This window comes from Bubalus bubalis, chromosome 22 (genome assembly GCF_019923935.1).
Source record: "Bubalus bubalis isolate 160015118507 breed Murrah chromosome 22, NDDB_SH_1, whole genome shotgun sequence".
Lineage (NCBI taxonomy): Eukaryota > Metazoa > Chordata > Mammalia > Artiodactyla > Bovidae > Bubalus > Bubalus bubalis.
Genome location: NC_059178.1, coordinates 29,524,029 through 29,544,946, shown reverse-complemented (window position 1 = coordinate 29,544,946; position 20,918 = coordinate 29,524,029). Strand labels below are relative to the sequence as shown.

At 43.4% G+C, this 20,918-nt stretch overlaps 1 protein-coding gene across 9 annotated transcripts; it reads right to left on the bottom strand.

The window, feature by feature from the left end:
- Positions 1–278: 278 nt before the first annotated feature.
- Positions 279–19,519, bottom strand: CABYR (calcium binding tyrosine phosphorylation regulated). 9 transcript variants are annotated; one of them, XM_044934869.1, is made up of 6 exons: positions 17,055–19,518; positions 14,490–14,662; positions 14,337–14,390; positions 4,932–5,279; positions 1,460–2,067; positions 279–367 (listed from the first exon to the last, which is right to left on the bottom strand). In XM_044934869.1, the coding sequence occupies exons 2-5, from the start codon at positions 14,635–14,637 to the stop codon at positions 1,469–1,471; spliced, it is 1,149 nt and encodes a 382-aa protein (XP_044790804.1). In that variant the 5' UTR covers positions 14,638–14,662; positions 17,055–19,518; the 3' UTR covers positions 279–367; positions 1,460–1,468. The 9 variants fall into 9 exon arrangements, 8 of the variants coding, with proteins under 8 accessions (XP_044790804.1, XP_044790802.1, XP_025129119.1 ...); XR_006547825.1 differs by lacking the exon at positions 279–367 and adding an exon at positions 3,284–3,444 and having other exon boundaries at positions 1,936–2,067; positions 4,108–5,279; positions 17,055–19,519; XM_044934867.1 differs by lacking the exon at positions 279–367 and having other exon boundaries at positions 1,932–2,067; positions 4,108–5,279; positions 17,055–19,519.
- Positions 19,520–20,918: the final 1,399 nt, after the last annotated feature.

The window sequence follows — 20,918 nt, the reverse complement described above, 5'->3', positions numbered from 1 at the left end:
AGTGTGGTTTCATTTAAACTTTCAAATATACTCATAATTGCAATTCATGTGATCCTGAATTGTCAAGCGTGTCCTTACAAAGAAGTCCCTGTGGGGCCAGAGTTTGCGCTGAGTGTCTTCTGGGTAAGAGTACGGTGCCACAAAGGAATGATTAACGGGAAAACCTTGCTAGAAAACTGTTCGAGTGGAAATATATATATTTTTTTACAGAGTGTACTTAAGACCTGGTTGTGTTGTTTCTATACCCCCTAAGTTACAAAATAAGCAAGATGACAAGGTTTTATGCTTGCATGAAGTTTATTGATATAGTACGCTTGGTGGCAGACTCCACCTTGAACGTCGACTCAAACAATGTCCTTTTCGGCATCTGTTAGGAATAATGTAAACAGTAAATTGTTTACTCATACAACTGAACATGTAAAACGAGTGGATGATCAGGCAAGTCCTGTGCTCCTGCTCTGCTAAGCTCATAACTAATGTTACCTGTGCATGTGCACTAAAATATCCTGGCATCTCATGCTCAAGACAGCCATTTGGACAGTTCCACTGGAAGTCTACAAAGGGTGTGAGTAAGTAAATGTCCTAAGGTATTTGGAAAACAGTGCCTCCTTAAATAGTCATTATGCCACTTGAACTTGCCTCTAATTGACATTGAGCTTCTGGGGTTCAGCTGCTGTCTGGTTTCCCACTGAACTCTTAATCCCATCTTTTCATTTGGGAGGCAGGTCCCCTCTTCCCACCTGACTTCACCTTAAGGGTCTCTCTTCTGTTCTTTCCTGCCTTTGGACTCTGGGGGCTCCTTGCATGGCCAGCTTCTCCTAGGCACATGCCCGTTTACATTGGGACCTGAACACCCCATCTAATAGACGAGGGCCTGCATCCATACCTCTGTGCTCACATCGGGGAGGAGAGACTGACACTGTATGTGGTAATAAGTACTGGTTGAAGAAAAATGTACTGATTTGTGAGGATAAAACTATTTACAGTTAACGCTGCTTTTTTAGCACTCTAATGTGTCTCCACCCTCTTTGTTCTGCTCTGAATACTCACTGTACGAGGGAGCCCGCTTAGCACATGGACCGAGCGCTCCTAAGTGTGTTCCCTCTAGAACTGCTCAACTTGCTCCTCCCCGCCCTTTAAACCTGCCAACTAGATTATAATGCCCACATAAGACTGTCTTTTTGTGACTCCATCCCTTTGGCATCTTCTGTAGGGCTAGACAAAGGACTAGGCATTCAAAGGTAAACGAGTTGGCTGACTGGTGCATGTTTGACACCACAGCCTTGGTGAGCGTCCCTGGTGCTGTGTGCCTGCCATGCACCGAGTAGTAACTGGGCGTCAGGGAGGCATGCATTCAGCTGTCTTAAAATAAATACCTTTGTCTACAGGTCAACAAATCAAATTGCTGAGAACACACACAAATGTGTTAAGGCCCAGGTACACGAGGAGGAGAATTTACCTGCCAGTTTTAAGTTTCTGCTCTGCGAACATGGGCAGTAGTCACGGTTATTTCTCCAGCAATACCGTAACTTCCAAAGGGAGAACGTTTATCACCAGATCCTGAACCTTTTTTGGCTACATCTTCTACCGGGAAAGCAACAGAAAGAAAAACTGGGCTTTTTGGTCTGGGCACATCTTGTCCACTTGTAGGAGGACTAGCATTCTGGGGGGTGGGGACGTGTTTCTGGAATTTCTGATCTGCAGGAATAGCAATGGGCACTTGCACTGCAGCATATCTCTTCACGGCCTCTGACTGGGAAACAACAGCATGTCCAGGAACAGGCTTCCAATCCTGTGCTTCCTGAACATTTGAGCCCACTAAAATAAAAGGCGGGGCACTGGTCGTCTTGCTGTCGTCCATCATCACATAAGTTGGAGAAGTAACTTTCGGTGGATGCTGCAGAAACTGTGGATCCTTAGGATTAGAAAGATAGAGGGTCGCCTGGGGGAAAGGCCCAGGTGCAGGTGGCGGTGATGGGCGGCTTTGTTGATTCATATCAGTTAGACAATAAAGGGTCCACATGTTAGAATATGGTGGTGGTTGTCCTGCTTCGCTTGCTGCTATCGCTACAAAAAAAAAAAAAAAATTTGCAGGCGTTAAAGATTTGGTCTCTGTATCAGGCGCTATGCACAGAAATGTCTTAAATTTTTATTTTTTTTTTTTAACGTATAAACAAACAGCTGTAGTAATATGTGCCATAAAGCATGCTATAGAGAGGGCTAAATAAATTGGTAATGTGAAAGAAGAGAGATTCTCTACAGTTGGAAAGGCGGGGACACTAGGGTTGTGGCTGAGGAGCAGTCTCATTCTAAGCTGCTGTTTCCAGGAACTTGAGACCTGGCTTCTCCAGGGTCCTCAGGAAATGAAGAGTCAGCACTTCCAGCTCCACCAAAAGAATCAACTGAAGAGCGTGTGAAGCCACTGGAAAAAGCGTTACTGCATCTGCAGCGTGATTCTTCTCTTTACAGAAGAAATCAGCACTCAGCACGAGGTGGCATCTTTTGATCACATAATCAGTTATCTCGGGCCCTTGGCAGGCACCGTTGTCGCCCGCGAGTTGGTCACCACACACACAACATCACATAGTCTAGAGCACTGCTTGGGCTTAGGCGGGACTTGAAATTATAGGTCCTAGGTGGCAGTAGAAGGCTGCGTGTTCGCACAGTGGCTCTTTAAGGAAAGGAAAAATAAAGGTCTTGGGGTGTCATCCATCCACTTCCACCAAGGACGCTGTCACGTCAGGTGAGAGCGTCATCCATCCACTCCCACCAAGGACGCTGTCGTGCCAGGTGAGAGCTGCCTACTTGAGGCCAGTGCTGCTGTGGAGAGCTGAGTCCCAGGAGATGGGACGGAAGAGCAACATATAGCCTGTGCAGCTTTTTTTCTTCTTCAGAAAAGACGATGACACTATGCACACGATTAAGCCACATTTTCAGGCTCCTGAAACTGACCCCTCTGGAAGCTAATTAAAGATAAGCGAAGTCGTCAGGTGTCTGAAATACCTTTAGTGCTCGGGAAGCAATTAAGCCACTTGAGAACAGTAACTTGGGGTGAAGTGCTGCCTAGGCCGCAAGTGTAGTGCCAGCCCCCACAGGCTACGCTCCAGTGCCGCCCCCTGCCTTTCCAGCTGTGCAGAGTCCCCGTCACACTGCCAGACAATTTCATCTCTAAACACCTGCTGTGGTAACACCTCTTTATCATTCTGACTCTGGTAAGAGTCATGATTGAGAGAGCTTCTGCAAAAGGAATGGGGGGCTGTTGGTTCCTGCATGTCCCACCTACCTCAAGGGAGAAGGGTCGCGGCACTCATCTGGATGAAGTAGGAGGGCGGGTGGACTGAAGGCCATTAAGTAGACCGAGAGGGGAGGTCAGATGGTGCGTCTGTGTCACAGGAGAGCGGTAGTGATAGTTCAGCAGCCACGCAAGCAGGTTGATTTAGGCTCCTGTTGGGGTAATGATGGAAGCCAACCAGCCTTGACACGTCCATCCTTCCTGCCGCTACCACCCTGCTCCCCTGGGGGACAGAACTTCACCTTGACCTTTCCCCTCTACATCCAGCTATGAAGCTGCTCCCTCCGCTGCGAGAAGCCCCCAGGCAAGACGGCAGTGCTCAACCGGCCCCCCAGACCAGCTTGCAGAGCTCTCCCTCAGCGCGAAAGCAGTCAAACACACCACCATTTCTTCCATGTTTTCAACGCCACCACCTAGATAAATGCGTTGTTGTTGTTCGCTTTTACGCTCACGAGTGAGAAATTTCAAACCAACACTCCGTGATTACAGTTTTGCAGTAGCTGTATCCAGATCACATGAACACATTTGTGCCTGACAACAGGCTCGAACACCTTTCGCGACACGGTATGTCCAAACAACAGACGAGCACTCGATGACCAAATTTTGAGGCCAAGCGGTGGTGATGTCACTTTAAAGTCACTCATCTCATGAGAGTAAAATCTCAAATACAACAAAGCCTTTATTTAAATAGGCTTGGCATTTTCAGGACTATTGAAAGGCTTCTGACCAGCCTGCAGGGAGCCCACCTAGACGGTTAGCCGAGAGAGAGATGTCACCAGACGTGTAGCTTTTAGTTTTGTAAGTAATTTTCTTACCTGGCTCCATCAAACCTCGTTGGAAGGTGCTGCGTCCCGTTCTGGTTCCATTTCTGGTTCATAAAGACCTTCTGGAACAGGAGGTTGGGGGCCACTAGATGATCTTACGGACCCTGAGCGCGTGGGTTTGACCTCCGTCTCCTGGGACACAGGGTTTTCCCCGGACTCCTGCCCAGCACTGCCAGGGGCCAGTGCAAAGATCTCCACTTCAAGGTGCATAGATTTCTCAGAGCTCACTGCTTTGGTAGAGCTGTCTGCCTCCACATGGACTGAGGAGTCATACTTTGTACTCTCCAACTGCACAAATTTTGCAGAACCCACAGATTTTTCAGACCCGCGTGAGGCTGTCTTGCCTACTACAAGTATGGGACTGTGTGGTGGTGACTGCTCCTTGCCTTTAAGACGAGCAACGTGATCAGAGAAGGGGATAACTATTTGTTCTGGTAACTGCTCAACATAAGTAACTCCTTCGATTACAGGCTCATCATTATAGATAGAGGCTATGTGCATGGTGGATGTCACCTCAATGTCAGCCTGCAAAGGGACCTCAGGAGCATGGTCACAAGCAGGAGGTTCTTGTTCAGCCTGCAAGGGGAATGAGGAAGCCGTTGGTGATTCAGCCTTACTGCCCACACGCACATGGACAGATTTTTCGCTCACAACCTGCTCTGCTACCAGCTTGCCAGAACACACACTAGGAGGGGCCACCGCATTCTCTTCAGCAGCCTTCGAGCTCAGCATCTCCTCGGAAATACCAGGCATACTTGTTGCCACATCCACCATTAAAATTTCAGATTGATCAGAATGAACAGATGGAACATTACCTAACATCTGAGCAGCAAACTGGGCAGGGTCCGCAGGGACATAGGCAAACTCGGAAGTGACGGCTGCTGGCAACGGTGATGGCGGTGGGGTGGCGTTCTTAGGGCTGGTCGGGTTGGATGGGCCCCGGAGTGCTTCGCTTGCATCCTCAGGCTCTGGGGACAGGTCGGCCTGGACTGATGGGAACTGCGTGGTTTTGCTGCTGAACAGCGGCGCTGCTATGTTATCCTCCTCTGTGTCCGTCGATTTCTCCATCCGTTTAGGCTCTAGGGAAACGGTAGATGTTCTTTCTGGCTCTCTCACACATTCTGCTTTCTTCTCTTGGGCCGTTCCTTCCAACCATTTCTCCACTAAAAATGAAGGTCAAATGAGTTAGTAAGTACATAGTCCTCAAAAAAGGAATTTTAAAGGAAGCATAGGTTGAGCACACCAAAGTCGTCATGTACACAACCTTGAAAGTTCTGTTTCACTCTCCAACATCTGTAACTTAAGTGTGGGCAGTGAAACTCCCCTGTCCTTCTCTACTGAAGAGAGACCTCAGTTCGTTACCTTAGAAATAAAGGACTACTTAAAGTAGCACAGTGACAAAAGCTAATAATCAGATACCACCTTCAGCTGGATCATAACTCTGCCTAAAAATCAGCTGAAAACACCCCTGAAAAAATCTCCTGATCCAAACTTCCACAGAAAACTGGGGAAAGGAAAAAACACTTCATAACTTAAATGAAACACATGCTGTCATATTAAAAGGCATTCTCTAAGAAAACTGGTATATAAAGTTCAATTTACTAAACTGTAAAACTGGGCTACCATAGCATATTTTTACATTAGGAAATGTCATGTATTCTTATCTAAACATGCTAACACCTGCTGGGGAGGTGGGCTGATGCGGCCGAAGCACTGACCCAGACAAGAGCAGCAGAAAGAGCTCTGGAAGAGGGCCTCAGCAAGTCCTTGGAGGGGAAGAAAATAACCATGGCTCACAAGCTCAAGTCAACTGATGACATACAGAAACTCCCAGAGCTGGAAAACTGCTGTGAAGTCATTTTCTGGACTCAACATTGTGCTTGTCACTCACGTTTGTCTAACCACCTGAGTCAGGACTCAAACGTTTTCACATCTGCCTACTTTACTCAGGATTACCTCTTTGGGGAAGCATTTCCCTAATGTCATGAAATCAGCAAGAAAAGTTAAATTTGCCTCAGGAGAATATATTTGCTTCAAGTCAAAACTTTGGAAACGAGTCTTCATGGTAAAGAAATCGGTGCTTGGGGTTTAAGTCCTGGCCCTGAGAGTGTTCTCCCTCAGCCCCTTCTGCCACACTCTTGCTCTTCCCCCTGGGGGCGGCCTGCGGTTTCTCATCGATGATGCCAGGCAGGGACTCGCCTGGTGGTCCTTTCTCACTGTTCCTGTGGGTCATCCATGGCAGCTGATCTCTGCTTTCTATCTGTGGTCAGTCTTCAGCCAGTGGTAGGAAGGAGCCCTCTATTTGGTGTTTACATAGGACTTCTACCTTGCTTCCATCTTTCACAAAGGGCCTATGAGTGTGAACTTCCTGTGTCTGGAATCCCAGACTCCTCCAGCCAGACACCCAAGTCCACCCTTAGGGCAACGGCAAGGTCAGGATGCCCACTGCCACCATGAAACCCAAGCCCGCTCCTCTCTAGACTCACCTACCCACTCTACGCCAGCAACACTCTTTTCCCTCATGGGGACTTTCAATCCCAAAGCTGGCAGTTGTTTATTTACCATGAGCATTCTCAAGAACACAACCAGCTTTGGGTTTGGATCACTGAAGTTCATATATGGGACCCATCTGAGATGTCACTTACAGGAATTCACCAACTGTGGGAAGGCCATGTGCCCTTTTAAAACAGGCTTATCATTCCTGAAAAATCTAAGACTAATCCTTACGCTTCTTACTTTTGCCTTTGGAAGCCCCCTATTAATCACCATTCCGGAAAGGTAAGTGTTAGCAGCTCACAGTCGTGTCTGACTCTTTGTGACCTTATGGACTGTAGCCCACTGGGCTCCTCTGTCCATGGAGTTCTCCAGGCAAGAATATTGGAGTAGGAAAGGTAAGGCATTATATAATTATGAATCATGACAACTCATCAGAGAATTTATGACATTGCTACCTTCCCTACAACTTTTCATAGTAAAAAGGTATTGAGAAAGTCTGGATCTCAGTCCTAACTGAATAGATTTAATGGCCAAGCCAATGGTTCTGAGCTTCAGCCTCCTAGTCTGTAAGATCTGAGTCTTTGTAGAGATTAAATAGAATCATTCACCTAAAAGTTACTCTATAAATGATGAATCATGTATAAATGGGGAAAGAATAAATCAACACCTATTTAAAAAGTTTTGAAATGTAATATCAAATTAAAAATTATAAACCTGTCTTTAAATCCACTTTGATTAAAATTAGTTGGCTATTTCTTAATCTGGTGATAAGATGCAGGATGTTTTTCCCCATTATACTATATGTCTATATATATATACACACACACACGTCATATTTCATCACACTGAGATCAAATGCCTTAAGCTATAATAATGGTTTTGAAATGTAAAGCACTAGATTAACCACTAGGTTTAGTTTAGAATACATAAGAGAATGTTAACAAATATATACATATGAGTTATCATACATATATAACTTAAATTTATATTGAGTTTCTGTTTATCTATTACTACAAAAGGTAAAACATTCTAATGTTTTAAAGGTCTGTTTAACAGTTCCAAAGATTGCTGACTTGTAACCTTAGCTTTTGTCTGCCTGAGAATGTATTCTTTCATTTTTAAAGGATGTATTCACTGCATATATATATTCATTCTATGTTGGCAGCTTTTTGCTTTCAGCACTTTAGAGATGTCATTTCATTGTCTTTTGGCTTCTGTAGTTTCTGTTAAGAAATCAGCTATTTGTCCGATTATTCTCCTGAAAGTAATATGCCTTTTTACCCTTCCTGTTCTCATGATTTTGTCTCTTTCAGCAATTTGACCATGATGTACTGAGGTGTGGTTTTCTTTGTACTTATGCTGCTGTGTGTTCAAACTTTTTGAATCTGTGAGTTGATGTCTATCAGTCAGCCTTAGATAATTCTCGCCCACTTTTTCATCTACTCTCTTTTCTCCTCCTTTGACTGTAATTACACATTTTTCCCTCCTTTTGATCATGTCCCACACATGTCTTACACTCTGTCCTCTTGTTTTTCTTCTTGCTTCAATTTGGGTATTTTCTACTACCCTGTTTTTTAGTTTCCAATTTTGTCTTCTGCTAGTAAAGCTGTTTAATAAGAATAACTGTTGTTGATTTTAGAGCCTTACTCTGTTGAAGTTCTCCAGCTTTTCATCCATGCTTTCTATCTTTTAATTATCTTGTTCTAATAATGGCAAATATGATCCGGCTTTTATATTTTGTCAAAGTAGGTATATTACACTTTGTTCTTACTCCTAGCACATTGTCCTTACTCCCAGGCTGTGATGAATTGCCAGTTTCCAGAAGTCTCCTCATTTTGGCTGAGTCCAAACTCCAAAGCTTCCCCTCAACACTGTACCACTTGTGAAAATCCTACTTAGCTTTCAGTCTTCCAGCAGCTCTTCTCTGCTAAGCCTTCTCAAACCTTAGAGTCCACACATGAGCACCTTAGGAGTTGGCAAAATAACCAAAGAAAGTATCTTTGCAGACTTTTGGGAAACACTTCTCCACAAATGCCTCCTCTCTGGTGCTGTCATCTAGATCCCAGCCCCGTCAGGAGCCCCAAACTCTGCTGCTGTTTTCTCTTCCTGGAGTGACTTCCAGTCTCTGCTTAGTCTCTTTTCCTGCACATGAATTTGAAAAATGCTACCATGGTGAATATGGGGCTCAAGTTTTGTGAACTCTTGTGGTTGAGCTCTGGCTCTGACCCACACATTGTGCTTTTCTGCTGCCCCTTAGTTACCTAGGTAGAAGCATAACGGATACTACCTGGGTGCTGCTCTCTGACTCCACTGTATTTACTACTCATGCTTCTACTTTGTGGAAAGTGTGGCCTGTGTGCTTATTTCACTGAAGGACTAAGATATTTTTCATAATTTGGTTGTCTGTAGCAATTAAGGACCAGTTGACAGTATTTTAGTCCCAGCTTGGACATTTTGCACTTAGCTCTCTGCAGGGTTGAGTCACTTCACTTTTCCCATCTGGATTACTTGCTAGTCAGGACTCTGAGACATCTAAACACATTTGGACGCACAAAAAGCCAGACAGACCATAGGAAACAAATATTCTCCCAGGCCTACCTGAGAAAGACTCTCCAGTATTTCAATCCAGTGCATCAAATGCAGTTAGTTTATTCAGCCAATATTTACTGAAGGTCTGGTCACGACAGTTATAGTGTAGGATTTGAATGTAGCATGTGACGTGCTAAATGCAGCGCCATGCTACCAGTGAGCTACCCAGTGAGCTGCCGAGGAGCATGCATTCTCTAGGCAGCACAAGAATGCAGAGAAAAAGCCACCTGCTTGGGTCTCAGGGAATTCTGATCAGAAATTCTACCTACCTACCTTATCGCCAGTTTCAGCCTCAGCTAGCACTTCTCAGGCACCACAATCCCACTGTCAAGGACTTTATATTTCCCTCCCCTATGCAGCAGGAAATGGCCTTTGAGCCTGTCTTTTCTCCTGCCTCCTCTATGGTTTATCTAAAGTAAAAACTTGATTCTGGTAACATTAGGTCTTAAAACACCTTTGAAAATTCCAAGAAAATCTCTCAACAAAAACAGGCTCCTATACAACTCCAAAGTGTTAGCCTTTTAATTATGAACTGAGTAATGGATTCTTTGCTGCAGACTCTATTTGCCTTTTCCCTAAAGCAAATTAATGCTTCAATGGGTAGAGATCAACAGAGCAAATAGGAAAAAAGAGAGGTAATCTAAACACGGGGTATACTAATTATTATCTTTTAGAAATATACCTACAACACTGAAGAGTTGGGATTGACAGGGAGCTATCAAAGTGGCCAGCAGAGTCAGATGCTTAGCTTATGAGGCCCAGGATGGTCTTGCTTCTTATACTGACCTCTCCTTGTGTTCCTGACCTCATCTGGTTTGCTGTCCTGGCTTGCATGGTTTTCCTTATCTGCTTCTCAGCCCAGTATTCTCCTCTCTTAATCCTGACCCTGTAACAATCTGACCCCAATTCTCAACTATACCCTTTTTCCTAGTGATTTATTTGCCATCTTTAGTACAGCTGCTGTTAAGTCGCTTCAGTCGTGTCTGACTCTGTGCGGCCCCATAGACAGCAGCCCACCAGGCTCCCCCGTCCCTGGGATTCTCCAGGCAAGAACAGTGGAGTGGGTTGCCATTTCCTTCTCCAATGCATGAAAGTGAAAAGTGAAAGTGAAGTCGCTCAGTCATGTCTGACTCGTAGTGACCCCATGGACTGAAGCCTACCAGGCTCCTCTGTCCATGGGATTTTCCAGGCAAGAGTACTAGAGTAGGGTGCCATTGCCTTCTCCGTTCTTTAGTATAGACTACTACCAAAATACTTAATCTTACCACAGCATTAAAGCATGAAGGACCTAAGCCCCACTCCCAACAACATCGCCAGATAATCATTCCAGTTTTTTAACTTAATGAAATTCTTATCTTGGTACAAATTACCACCCTGCCTAGGCAAACACATAATTTCAAGAAATGAAAGACTCCTTCTGACACATTACTCACCCCTGTTTAGGAAATCAGTATAGCTTTACTTGAAAATATTGCCCAGAAATGTAGAGTGAACACCTGAGCCTCATAAAATTTGGTATGGATAGTCCTGAAATAGAGATTCCTTTTTTGTTTAATAAAGGTGGATAAGCTACAAGTATGTGTAATGAATTCTATAAGGCATAAAGATAGAATTGGGCTTAAGAAGCTGGAGACATTATTATATCTAATATGACTACATAAGACAATATTTAATGGTACACATAACTACTGTGATGCTACATAAAAACTGAAATTGGGCTCAGTGATCAGCAGCAGTTCATGACTCTAATTACTACTCTATGGCCACACCAAGAACGTCCGACCAGAATCAGTTAGAATAGTTAGTTAACAGGCTAACTCGGCTGGGGACCTTGGTGGCCTAGGCCTTCTTGATTCTTCCAAAGTAGTGGCTATTTCCTGCCTCTGTTGGAAGTCAAGACAGGAATAACATCGGAAACTAGACTCAATTAGGCTTAGGAGGATGGAAGGTGCCACTCTGATGGAGAGACCACAGCCCTCTTCATGGAGTGGTGGCAAGGTCAGAATTAGTACAATCTGGGCTGTAGGCTCCATAAAAGAAGCTAACAGGAGGAAGAAGTGAAAAGTGGGAGATAATGTGGGAAAAGAGAACTGAGATTTTGCTCCAAGTTCAAAAATTAAAGTTTTTTTCTAGAGGAATGTTACTGGTATGTTACTCTGGCTATTGTGGAAAGAGAGTCATACTACTAGGAAAATCTTCATGCTACTAAGAAGATCTAAGTTTAGATCCCAACTCTACCAAATAGTATTTTAGAAACTTACAAGTTACCAACTCACTCCCAAGCATCAGATTTCTCTTAAGTAAAACTGTAAGATGTCACCTATTTTATACAGTTGTCTTAATTGACAAAACATACTTTTTTGCCTAGGACAAAACAGGTAGTCAATAAATTCTATTCTCCTTTCTTTTCCTAGATATACTAAGTGGTAGAACTTGACACAACTGTTTTGCCTTAAAATAGTGCCTGAGTTTCTAAAGTCCCCTCAATGACTCATGCAGATAAGTGAAGAAATTCTCCTGAGAAGACTGACAAACAGAAACGCTTTCACTGATTCATACATAGTGAGACCTATTTAATCAAACGGCAGAGAAGTCAAGAGAATCCAAAAGAGGGTTTTACATGAGCAGCTTTGGGAATGAGCACACGTGGGTGAAATATTTGCCAGAGTGGAGGCTGGATAGAGGTAAGCTCTGGAAAATGGGAGAAAAGATGAGAAATGACAGAAGTGAGAAACGTTTGCTCCCATATCTGGTTCTTTTCTCTCTATCACCTGACTCTTCGTGAAATTCTGAAGGCGGTGGGGCGATAGGTAAACAGTACTGGTCCTGTGACAAGGCCTACCAACGGTGGGGTCCTTCTAGGAAAAATCCCAGATTGAAGTGTTGGAATCAAATGGTCTGTGCAGGACATACTTATCGCCATACTTCCCATGTGTATGGGTAGCTTGGTAGTAATGCTGCTAGGCAGCAAACTATCCAGTTTGGAAATGACTTTGGGGGATACATCTGGTATCTGGGAGATGAGTGGACACCAGTGCATTAGGGATGGCAATTTAGCTCTTCCCCACATCATTAAGTCTTAATAACTGGTGTTGTCTTTTTTTAAATAGAGGTAGAGTTGATTTACAATGTGGTGTTAATTTCTGCTGTACAGCAAAGTGACTGAGTTACATTTTTATATTTTTATATATTTTTTATATTTTCCATTGTGGCTTATCACAGAATACTGAATATACTTCTCTGTGCTATACAGTAGGGCCTTGTTATTTATCCATTCTATATATAATAATGAAGAAGTCCATTAAGCCATTTGGGATGACAATAAAAGGCAGACATCGATACTGGACTGTAACATTGAACTCATTATATTTTCTGGTCATACCTTCGTGTTACCTTCCCCCCACTCTCTGGTAAACTAGAATAAGCAACGTTTGTTTCTACTCTGCTGTCTAAAGAGCAATCTGTCTCTACAGCCAAACTGTGAGCTTGCTTCCAGGATTATCTGTACATGCTCTGTCAATTTACTTGATATCTATAGTTTCTAGAAGACAAAGAGCAGTGTCTCTTACCCCTTAACCTCCATCAGAAGTACAGCTGCTCCATTAGTTCAGTCTGTTTATTTTGAACCTGAGATTCAAAGATGTTAATCCCTGCTGGACCAAAATCCATCCCTTTAGTCCATATCCTAAATTGAATGGTGGATAAACTCTTCAGTAAACAAGTTAGTTTCAAAGGCTACCACTTAGTTACCTGCCACCATGAAGATTCACTGACTTTATCACCATTCTCAAACATAGCCAGCCTGCACAGCCAGTCCTCTCAAACAGCTCTTGGTATAAACTAGTAGAAAGGCCATAATAACTTTGCCTGCTGTCCCTCCTCCAGAAGGTCTTCCTAACCCGGGGATCAAACCTGTGTCTCTTACATCTCCTGCACTGGCAGGCAGGTTCTTGACCACTGGTGCCACCTGGAAGCCCCAAGGTTATAAGCAAATCCCAGACCTATTTCCCATGGTAAGCTGAGAATGCCATCAGGACCCTGCAGGGAAGCAGCCAGACTAGACAGGAAATGAAATACATAAAAATGTTCCTATTTTGAGATTCCTAATCTTGTTTTCTGTTTTGGGTGTCTCTTTCACTGTAGGTCCAAGCCCTCAGGATTTTTACATTCTCCTAGGTTTTATCCCTAATTTCTCCCTATCTTGGCTAAGTTATCTATTAATATCAGTAGCAGAGAATAAACATGGGTGTAACTCACTGTTCCTACCTTTTTTCTCTATGGTCATTCCAAAATGTTGGTCAGCCAATGGAGCATTATTTAGTTATTTCTCACATTCACTGTAAGTCACCATTTTCTCCACAGAATTCTTCCAAAAGCTTTTTCTTACAGTTCTTTTAGACATGTGCCTGTTCTTGGGATTTAACTAATATAGACTCTTTTGCTCATTGATCTTTCCAAATGTTCATCATGTAAACTTTGCCTTTTACATTTTTCCCCTTCTGACTTCCTCACTGTTCATCCATCCTCAGTTCCATTGTTATGTTCACATTAGACATTTACACACATATACATAAAACAACTTTTTCCTCTAAGCAGATACATACAGCCTCACATCGCAAAGACAGGCCAGAGACCACGTAATATGGAAAATTTATCTGAATTGTCTATGAAAAGTATGTTTAATGACACCTAATTGCTGCCCTGTCCTCCAAGCTGGACTGCAGTTTAAAGCATCATGGGGAGGGAAAAAAAACAAGTGTGACTAACCTTTTCTATTAAAATAATCTTCCAAGAAGAGAGTACACAACATTCCTAAGTAATGTGTCTCATTATAATTTGAGTCTTTACCACTACAAAATTCAGTTCAAAGATGGCATATTGGAAAGGGTTTATACACCCTTCCTTCTAGATCTCATGGTACCAACAAAAGTTGAGGGTTTCCTGCAAAGTGTCAGATTTCTTAAAAAAAAAAAACTGATTCAGTAATAAAAATAAAGCATCAGTGTGATTAAACATCAGTGTAATTATTTAAACAGACAGTATTTGTATCATTCTTAAGTTTGAGCATATGTTAGGCATGATACAGTAATTCATGACTAGGTTTTTATGAAACTATTAATACTTATGGTACTTACCTTTAATCTGATGAAATTGTTTAACCAGATCTTTTATATCCAGACAAGGATGTCCTGAAGAAATAAGAACAGGAAATGAGATACATAAAATTCCCAATTTAAAATACTTTCTTGTTCAAAGCAACAAATGCATAATCTAAAGCAGTAACAAACCTTCTCTAAAGAGAATAAGTTCTCTGAAATAAACTGCTGCGAACTGGGTGATGTTTGGTGGACTGGTTTTGAGTATGGCTCTGCTAACTCCCTCAAGCAGAGTCTTGAGGCCATAAGGTACGACAAGTCTGGGCTTTGAAGAAATCATGCTGGCGGGATGTCGGTAATCTCAACTACAATGAAGAAAAACAGTCTTATAAATAGTATGGAAGTTTACTATTGAAAATGTTGTGAGTTAACTGTAGTTTCTAAGAATAAATCTATTAAAATTATTAGTTTTAGTGCAGATCTCTAGGTATTTTTCAAGAAAAACTGACTGTTTAATGGTAGTTTGAAAAATAAAAAAAGAACCATACTACCAACAACATATCATGTGCAGATGAGCAATCGAGTACTGTTAAAGAAATCCATGGGAAAAGCCCTGCCAGCAACTCCAGGATGATACTAAAAACAAAGAACAAAAACCAGACAAAAACCTATTTTTACAAAATTCAGTAAGTATTTTGTGCAGTAGAATTTCAAGAAAGATAAATTAAGCTCATTTATCTATGCCTAAGAAACATCCTTCCAAACCACATGGGAACTGGCTTTTCTGTACATTCATCAAATAGAGTTATTACAAAGTAAATTTCTACAATATTTTCCCCTCACTTTCCTAAGTATATCCCCATACACGCTGATCATCCTTAAGTGTATATATTTTAGCTTTGTTTTTAAAATTAGAGTAGTTACTTGTGGTATTATACCACCCACCACCATCCATTCCTCTTTTCTCCTATCTTCCCTTAACCTCTACCCTAGTTTTCCTCTCTCCCTTCTCTTGGCTTTCTGGATTTTTAAGTGGTACCAAGGGCCTTGCATAGCCTTTACTGTGTAACTCTAAGCTGCAGAGGTTGCTACCCTGAACTGTGTCAGTGTGTGTGTGTGTGTGTGTGTGTGTGTTTTGCTTCATTCTAAAAACTTTTAAGAAGGCTTATGAATACTCAAAGAACAATAAAATATTTAAGGAACTCAGTTCAGTAGTTAAGAGGAAAATTATGGTAGGAAAAATAGGATTAAGCCACAGGTAAAGTTAGTATCCCAATACAAACCTTAGGTCCTACACTAGAGCTGGATTGTCAGATCAGCCTTCTGAATTACCTAGAAGCCATCACATCATAAAGAGTTAAATGATCAGGTTTCCTGAGATTAAAAAACAAATCAGATGCTTGGGAGAATCACAGCTATTCTGGGCAATGAGTCCCAGGAGAAATTTCTCCTATGGGTCCTCATAAAGAGAACAGTGTAATCATGTACCAGGTCCTCAACAATATCTCTATAGTAAATAGAATAATGAGTTTCATAGAGTAAGTGACACAGTTCAGTTATAGCCTTTATACAAGGGGCCAGCCTCTAATAAAAAGCAACTAATGTGCCAAAGAATTGATGCTTTTGAACTGTGGTGTTCAAGAAGACCCTTGAGAGTCCCTTGGACTGCAAGGAGATCCACAGAGGAGATCAGCCCTGGGTGTTCTTTGGAAGGAATGATGCTGAAGCTGAAGCTCCAGTACTTTGGCCACCTCATGTGAAGAGTTGACTCATTGGAAAAGACTCTGATGCTGGGAGGGATTGGGGGCAGGAGGAGAAGGGGACGACAGAGGATGAGATGGCTGGATGGCATCACCGACTCGATGAACGTGAGTTTGAGTGAACTCCGGGAGTTGGTGATGGACAGGGAGGCCTGGCGTGCTGCGATTCACGGGGTCAGAGTCGGACACGACTGAGCGACTGAACGGAACTGAATGTGGCACAGCACCAAAGGTCAAGAAAAAAAAATGTTTTGGCCAAAGCAAACGCTTTGAAAACATAAGAATACTGTATTCAAGCCCCTAATGAAAACTTACTATTAAGAGTTTCATCCAACAGGAGCTTCACTGAATTAAACCATCTTTAAAATAACTAGTAGTGCACCTCTGGCAGGCCCACATGCTGAATGTTAAGGGACATAGTAATTAAGTGGATGACACATGTACATTTCATATGTATGTATTTTTTAAAGTATATCCTGTGCACCCCACTGTGAGTTTCAAAGTGGCTTACCAGGAACCCCGACAGCTAACTGTAGTCAGCACTTGGTGCTACCAACTGTGAGGAGAGCACCCCCACCCCACCACACGCGAATATGCGGGGTATTTAGAGCCCCAGGACCAAGGATTGTGCATCCTGCGATGCAGTGCCTTACAAAGAATCGTCCTGAAGATGAGAAATGACCGTGACACGGATCGTACCTACATCACCGGGTAAAGTCACACATAGGGCCGTTGAGGGTTGTGTAAAATGACAGCTTATTAGTTCTCCCCAAACTTCTATTTGACAAATATTTGTCTAAAACCAACAAATTTTACAACCCCTACCCCCACAGAGGAGTAATGCCTGAATAGGAACGGCGCGCCTTTGGCTGAAGATGCGAGAGTAGGGGGCTTCGGAGCCACAGTTCGTCAAGGGTATCCACCACTCACTCCCTAAAGACTGTGCTGGGTGCTCGTTTTTGCCGTTTGGTTGGTTTGGTGGAAAGGGCAGAGAGACCTGGGAGAGCAGGCGTCCCGATTCCACATCGACTACTTTGGCGGTGGCGGACCTGCCGACCCGGACCCCGGACCCCGAAGTCCGCCCCAGGGGCGCTGACCGCCTCACTGGCGGATGTGGGCCCGCCCCTCCCCGCAAGCCTCCCACTCTCCTGACGCTAGAGGAACCTTCCAGCAACCACACCGCGCTCTAGAGGTCTCGAGGGCCTAACTGCCGCCAAGCCGCAAGGCGGGGGGGCGGGGGGGCTTTCCTCCAGACTCGCCCCACCTACTCCTTTCCGGCTACGCGCTACAGAGCTTCCTCCTTGCCCCCTTGCCGGCGGCTCCTGGAGGAGACGGCGCTCCCTGCAGGGTCTTTTATACCCCTGGGGGACGTCACGCCTACGTCACAAAGCCCCCGCCCTCCCTGAAGCTCTGAAAGGGCGCGGGAGGAGGCGGGAGTTTAGCGGCCACAGCCAATGGGAAGCCGAGAGAGACAAAGGTCGGAACTCCTCGGAGCAGGGAGGAGTGTTTTTGCCTTTTCAAGCGGAATACACAGGAGCATAGGAAACGGGAGTCTCCACGCCGTAACAGGCTCTCCATTTTGGGTCTATCTTCGAAGAAAACAGATTTACGGCAGTTTTGTGTGGCTGTCACTGCATCACACTACTCTCCCCTCGTCCCCCTTTTTCTGTTGCTCTCTACTCACCTTTTTGAAAAAAAATCCTGCCGATGTACACAACACACACTGGTACAATAATAGGATGCAGCACAGCACTCCTCTCAAGACACATGCCTGCTGAAAGAGAATCTGGCATTGATCCTGAATCTTCCTGTTTCTCGTAATTCCGGATCTTGCAATACTTCAGGCATGGTATATCCTTCGCAAACCATACCATCGGCTGCAGGTTGCAAGTCCATAAGGACTGTGTGTAACTTTAGCTCCCTTTTACTCAAGTGAAACTGACTCCTTCAAATACCCTCTCTGCTTTTTTACCCCGTTCGGGCTCTAATGTTTGTGCTGGGCATTTATACCATCGGAGTCATGATGGTCAAATTCCGAGCAGCCTTCGTTGTAATCCATTTCCACACGTTTAAAAAGCAACAAGAATCACTGTAAATCAACGATTAAATAACATCATCAGGGCATATATCTGACAAAACTTTTTAACTTGAGAAAAAAATGAAGACTACCAGAGCACGTTCCAGTAACAAGCGATGTTAAAACCCTGGCCTACATCTATGCTGCACACACCACTTTATGAGAATATTAATTTGTCCATTACCTATTACTGAGTGCCTATTATGTGGCAGACAAGCCCCTTCTTCTTATGAATATTACGTTTTAAAAGAAGAAATGCTCTTTTAGTGTGACTTGAGTGTGATGATAAATCTGCAGGTGGTACACTTTTTGGTTCTCATCGCTGTCTCCTCGCCCCCCTCCCCCCGACTTTGTAGTGTAAGTAAAAGTGAAATGAAAGTGGACGATTCCTTTCCACTTGTTTAGTTTATAATATATTTAATTATCAAAGGTGTAATGACTCTGAGCTAAGAACCCCAAGTACAAACATTAGATATCTCATTTATGGTGACTTTTGGAATGAGGGACATATGCTTATGTCACCTAACCAAACTTGGTCGGTCACCTTGAACACGGATTAGGTGTTATGTACTGTGTTAAATCTGCAACACAGAAGGCAAGCCTATATACTTTTCCACATTTCTGCAGTGTGGAAGTTCTGTCCAAGTTCCTCTGAAAAGCAAACTGTTACAGCAAAAGCACCTAACAAATTTTAAAACCTCTATGTGCTGCTTGATTTCTAGAACTCCTAGTGATCTGATGTGGCTTTACAATCTTCTTGTCCTTGTGTTCATCTCTTTCAGTCACTGGGGATCTAACTAAAATACAAACCTACTTTGTTCTTCATTGCTCCCCGTCCCTCCCTGCTTCAAATCCTTACTCTATAGAAGTCCATGGTTCTTGCTGTGACCTGTGTAACTATCTCATCTTACCATCTGGTTTCCACTGACCCTCGAAAGACTGGACCTGAAGACACATGCCGTTTGTCACTCTGTGCCTTTGCTCATCAGGCCCAAGGCCTGAGACATCTTTCCAGCTGTCATTTTCACATGACTGCATCTTTCTCCTCCTCTAAAACTCAGCTCAGCAATCTCCTACTTTAGAAAACCAAAGGGTTAGAAGCATTTTTCCAGCAGCCCCATAATATGTATAACTCTGCCATATAGTTGACTCTCTGATTTACTACTTACCAAAAGATGATAACCTAGGGCCATCTCTCTCTAGTGTATTCTGTCTGCATTAGACATATCCTAGGAGTCTGTTAAAAACGTCTTCCTAAGCCCTACTTCAGTTCAGTCGCTCAGTCATGTCTGATTCTTTGCGACCCCATGAACCGCACCACACCAGGCCTCCCTGTCCATCACCAACTCCCAGAGTCTACCCAAACCCATGTCCATTGAGTCGGTGATGCCATCCAACCATCTTATCCTCTGTCATCCCCTTCTCCTCCTGCCCTCAATCTTTCCCAGCATCAGGGTCTTTTCCAATGAGTCAGCTCTCTGCATCAGGTGACCAAAGTATTGGAGTTTCAGCTTCAACATCAGTCCTTCCAATGAACACCCAGGACTGATCTGCTTTAGGATGGACTGGTTGGATCTCCTTGCAGTCCAAGGGACTCTCAAGAGTCTTCTCCCAACACCATAGTTCAAAAGCATCAATTCTTCAGCGCTCAGCTTTCTTTATAGTCCAACTCTCACATCCATACATGACTACTGGAAAAACCAGAGCCTTGACTAGACACATCTTTGTGGACAATGTCTCTTCTTTTTAATATGCTGTCTAGGTTGGTCATAATTTTCCTTCCAAGGAGTAATTGTCCTTTAATTTCATGGCTGCAATCACCATCTGCAGTGATTTTAGAGCCCCCCAAAATAAAGTCAGCCACTGTTTCCCCATCTATTTGCCATGAAGTGACAAGACTGGATGCCATGATCTTAGTTTTCTGAATGTTGAGCTTTAAGCCAACTTTTTCACTCTCCTCTTTCACTTTCATCAAGAGGCTCTTTAGTTCTTCTTCACTTTCTGCCATAGGGTGGTGTCATCTGCATATCTGAGGTTATTGATATTTCTCCTGGCAATCTTGATTCCAGCTTGTGCCTCCTCCAGCCCAGCATTTCTCAGATGTACTCTGCATATAAATTAAATAAGCAGGGTGACAATATACAGCCTTGACATACTCCTTTTCCTATTTGGAACCAGTCTGTTGTTCCATGTCCAATTCTAACTGTTGCTTCCTGACCTGCATCGATTTCTCAAGCCCTACGTAGAACCTATTGAATTAGTATCTCTCTGTAGTTGTAAAACTCCAACTTGAGAACCACTCCAGAGTCCATCGAAGCTACAAGTGTGTTGTTTCTATTGAATGTCCTGATGAACTAGGAACTCAGCCCCCTTGCTAGTTTCACAAGTTAGCCAAATGGGTGAATTGTGCTCACTTTAACTGAAGGAGCCCATCTTTTAGGAACTAACTTTGCCTTTTCTCGTTCTCCCTTCCCTGTACTTTTCTAAATTTTCTAAGTATTTCCTCTTCCTAAGTTCAAGTTCAAGCCTCCCCCACCCCAACTATGTCTTTTCTTGGGAGGATTGGGCCTAAAAAGATTTTTTCTATAAAATAAAACCCTGGTGGCCCAGCAATAGACTCTGAGTTTCCACTATATGGGGCATGAGTTCAATTCCTGGTCTGGGAACTAAGATCCCACATGCCAAGTGATGGGGCCAAAAAATATGTAAATAAAATGTACAAACAACATCCAAACCAAAAAAAAAGACATAACAAACAAAACTTGACTGTGTGACCATGTATCT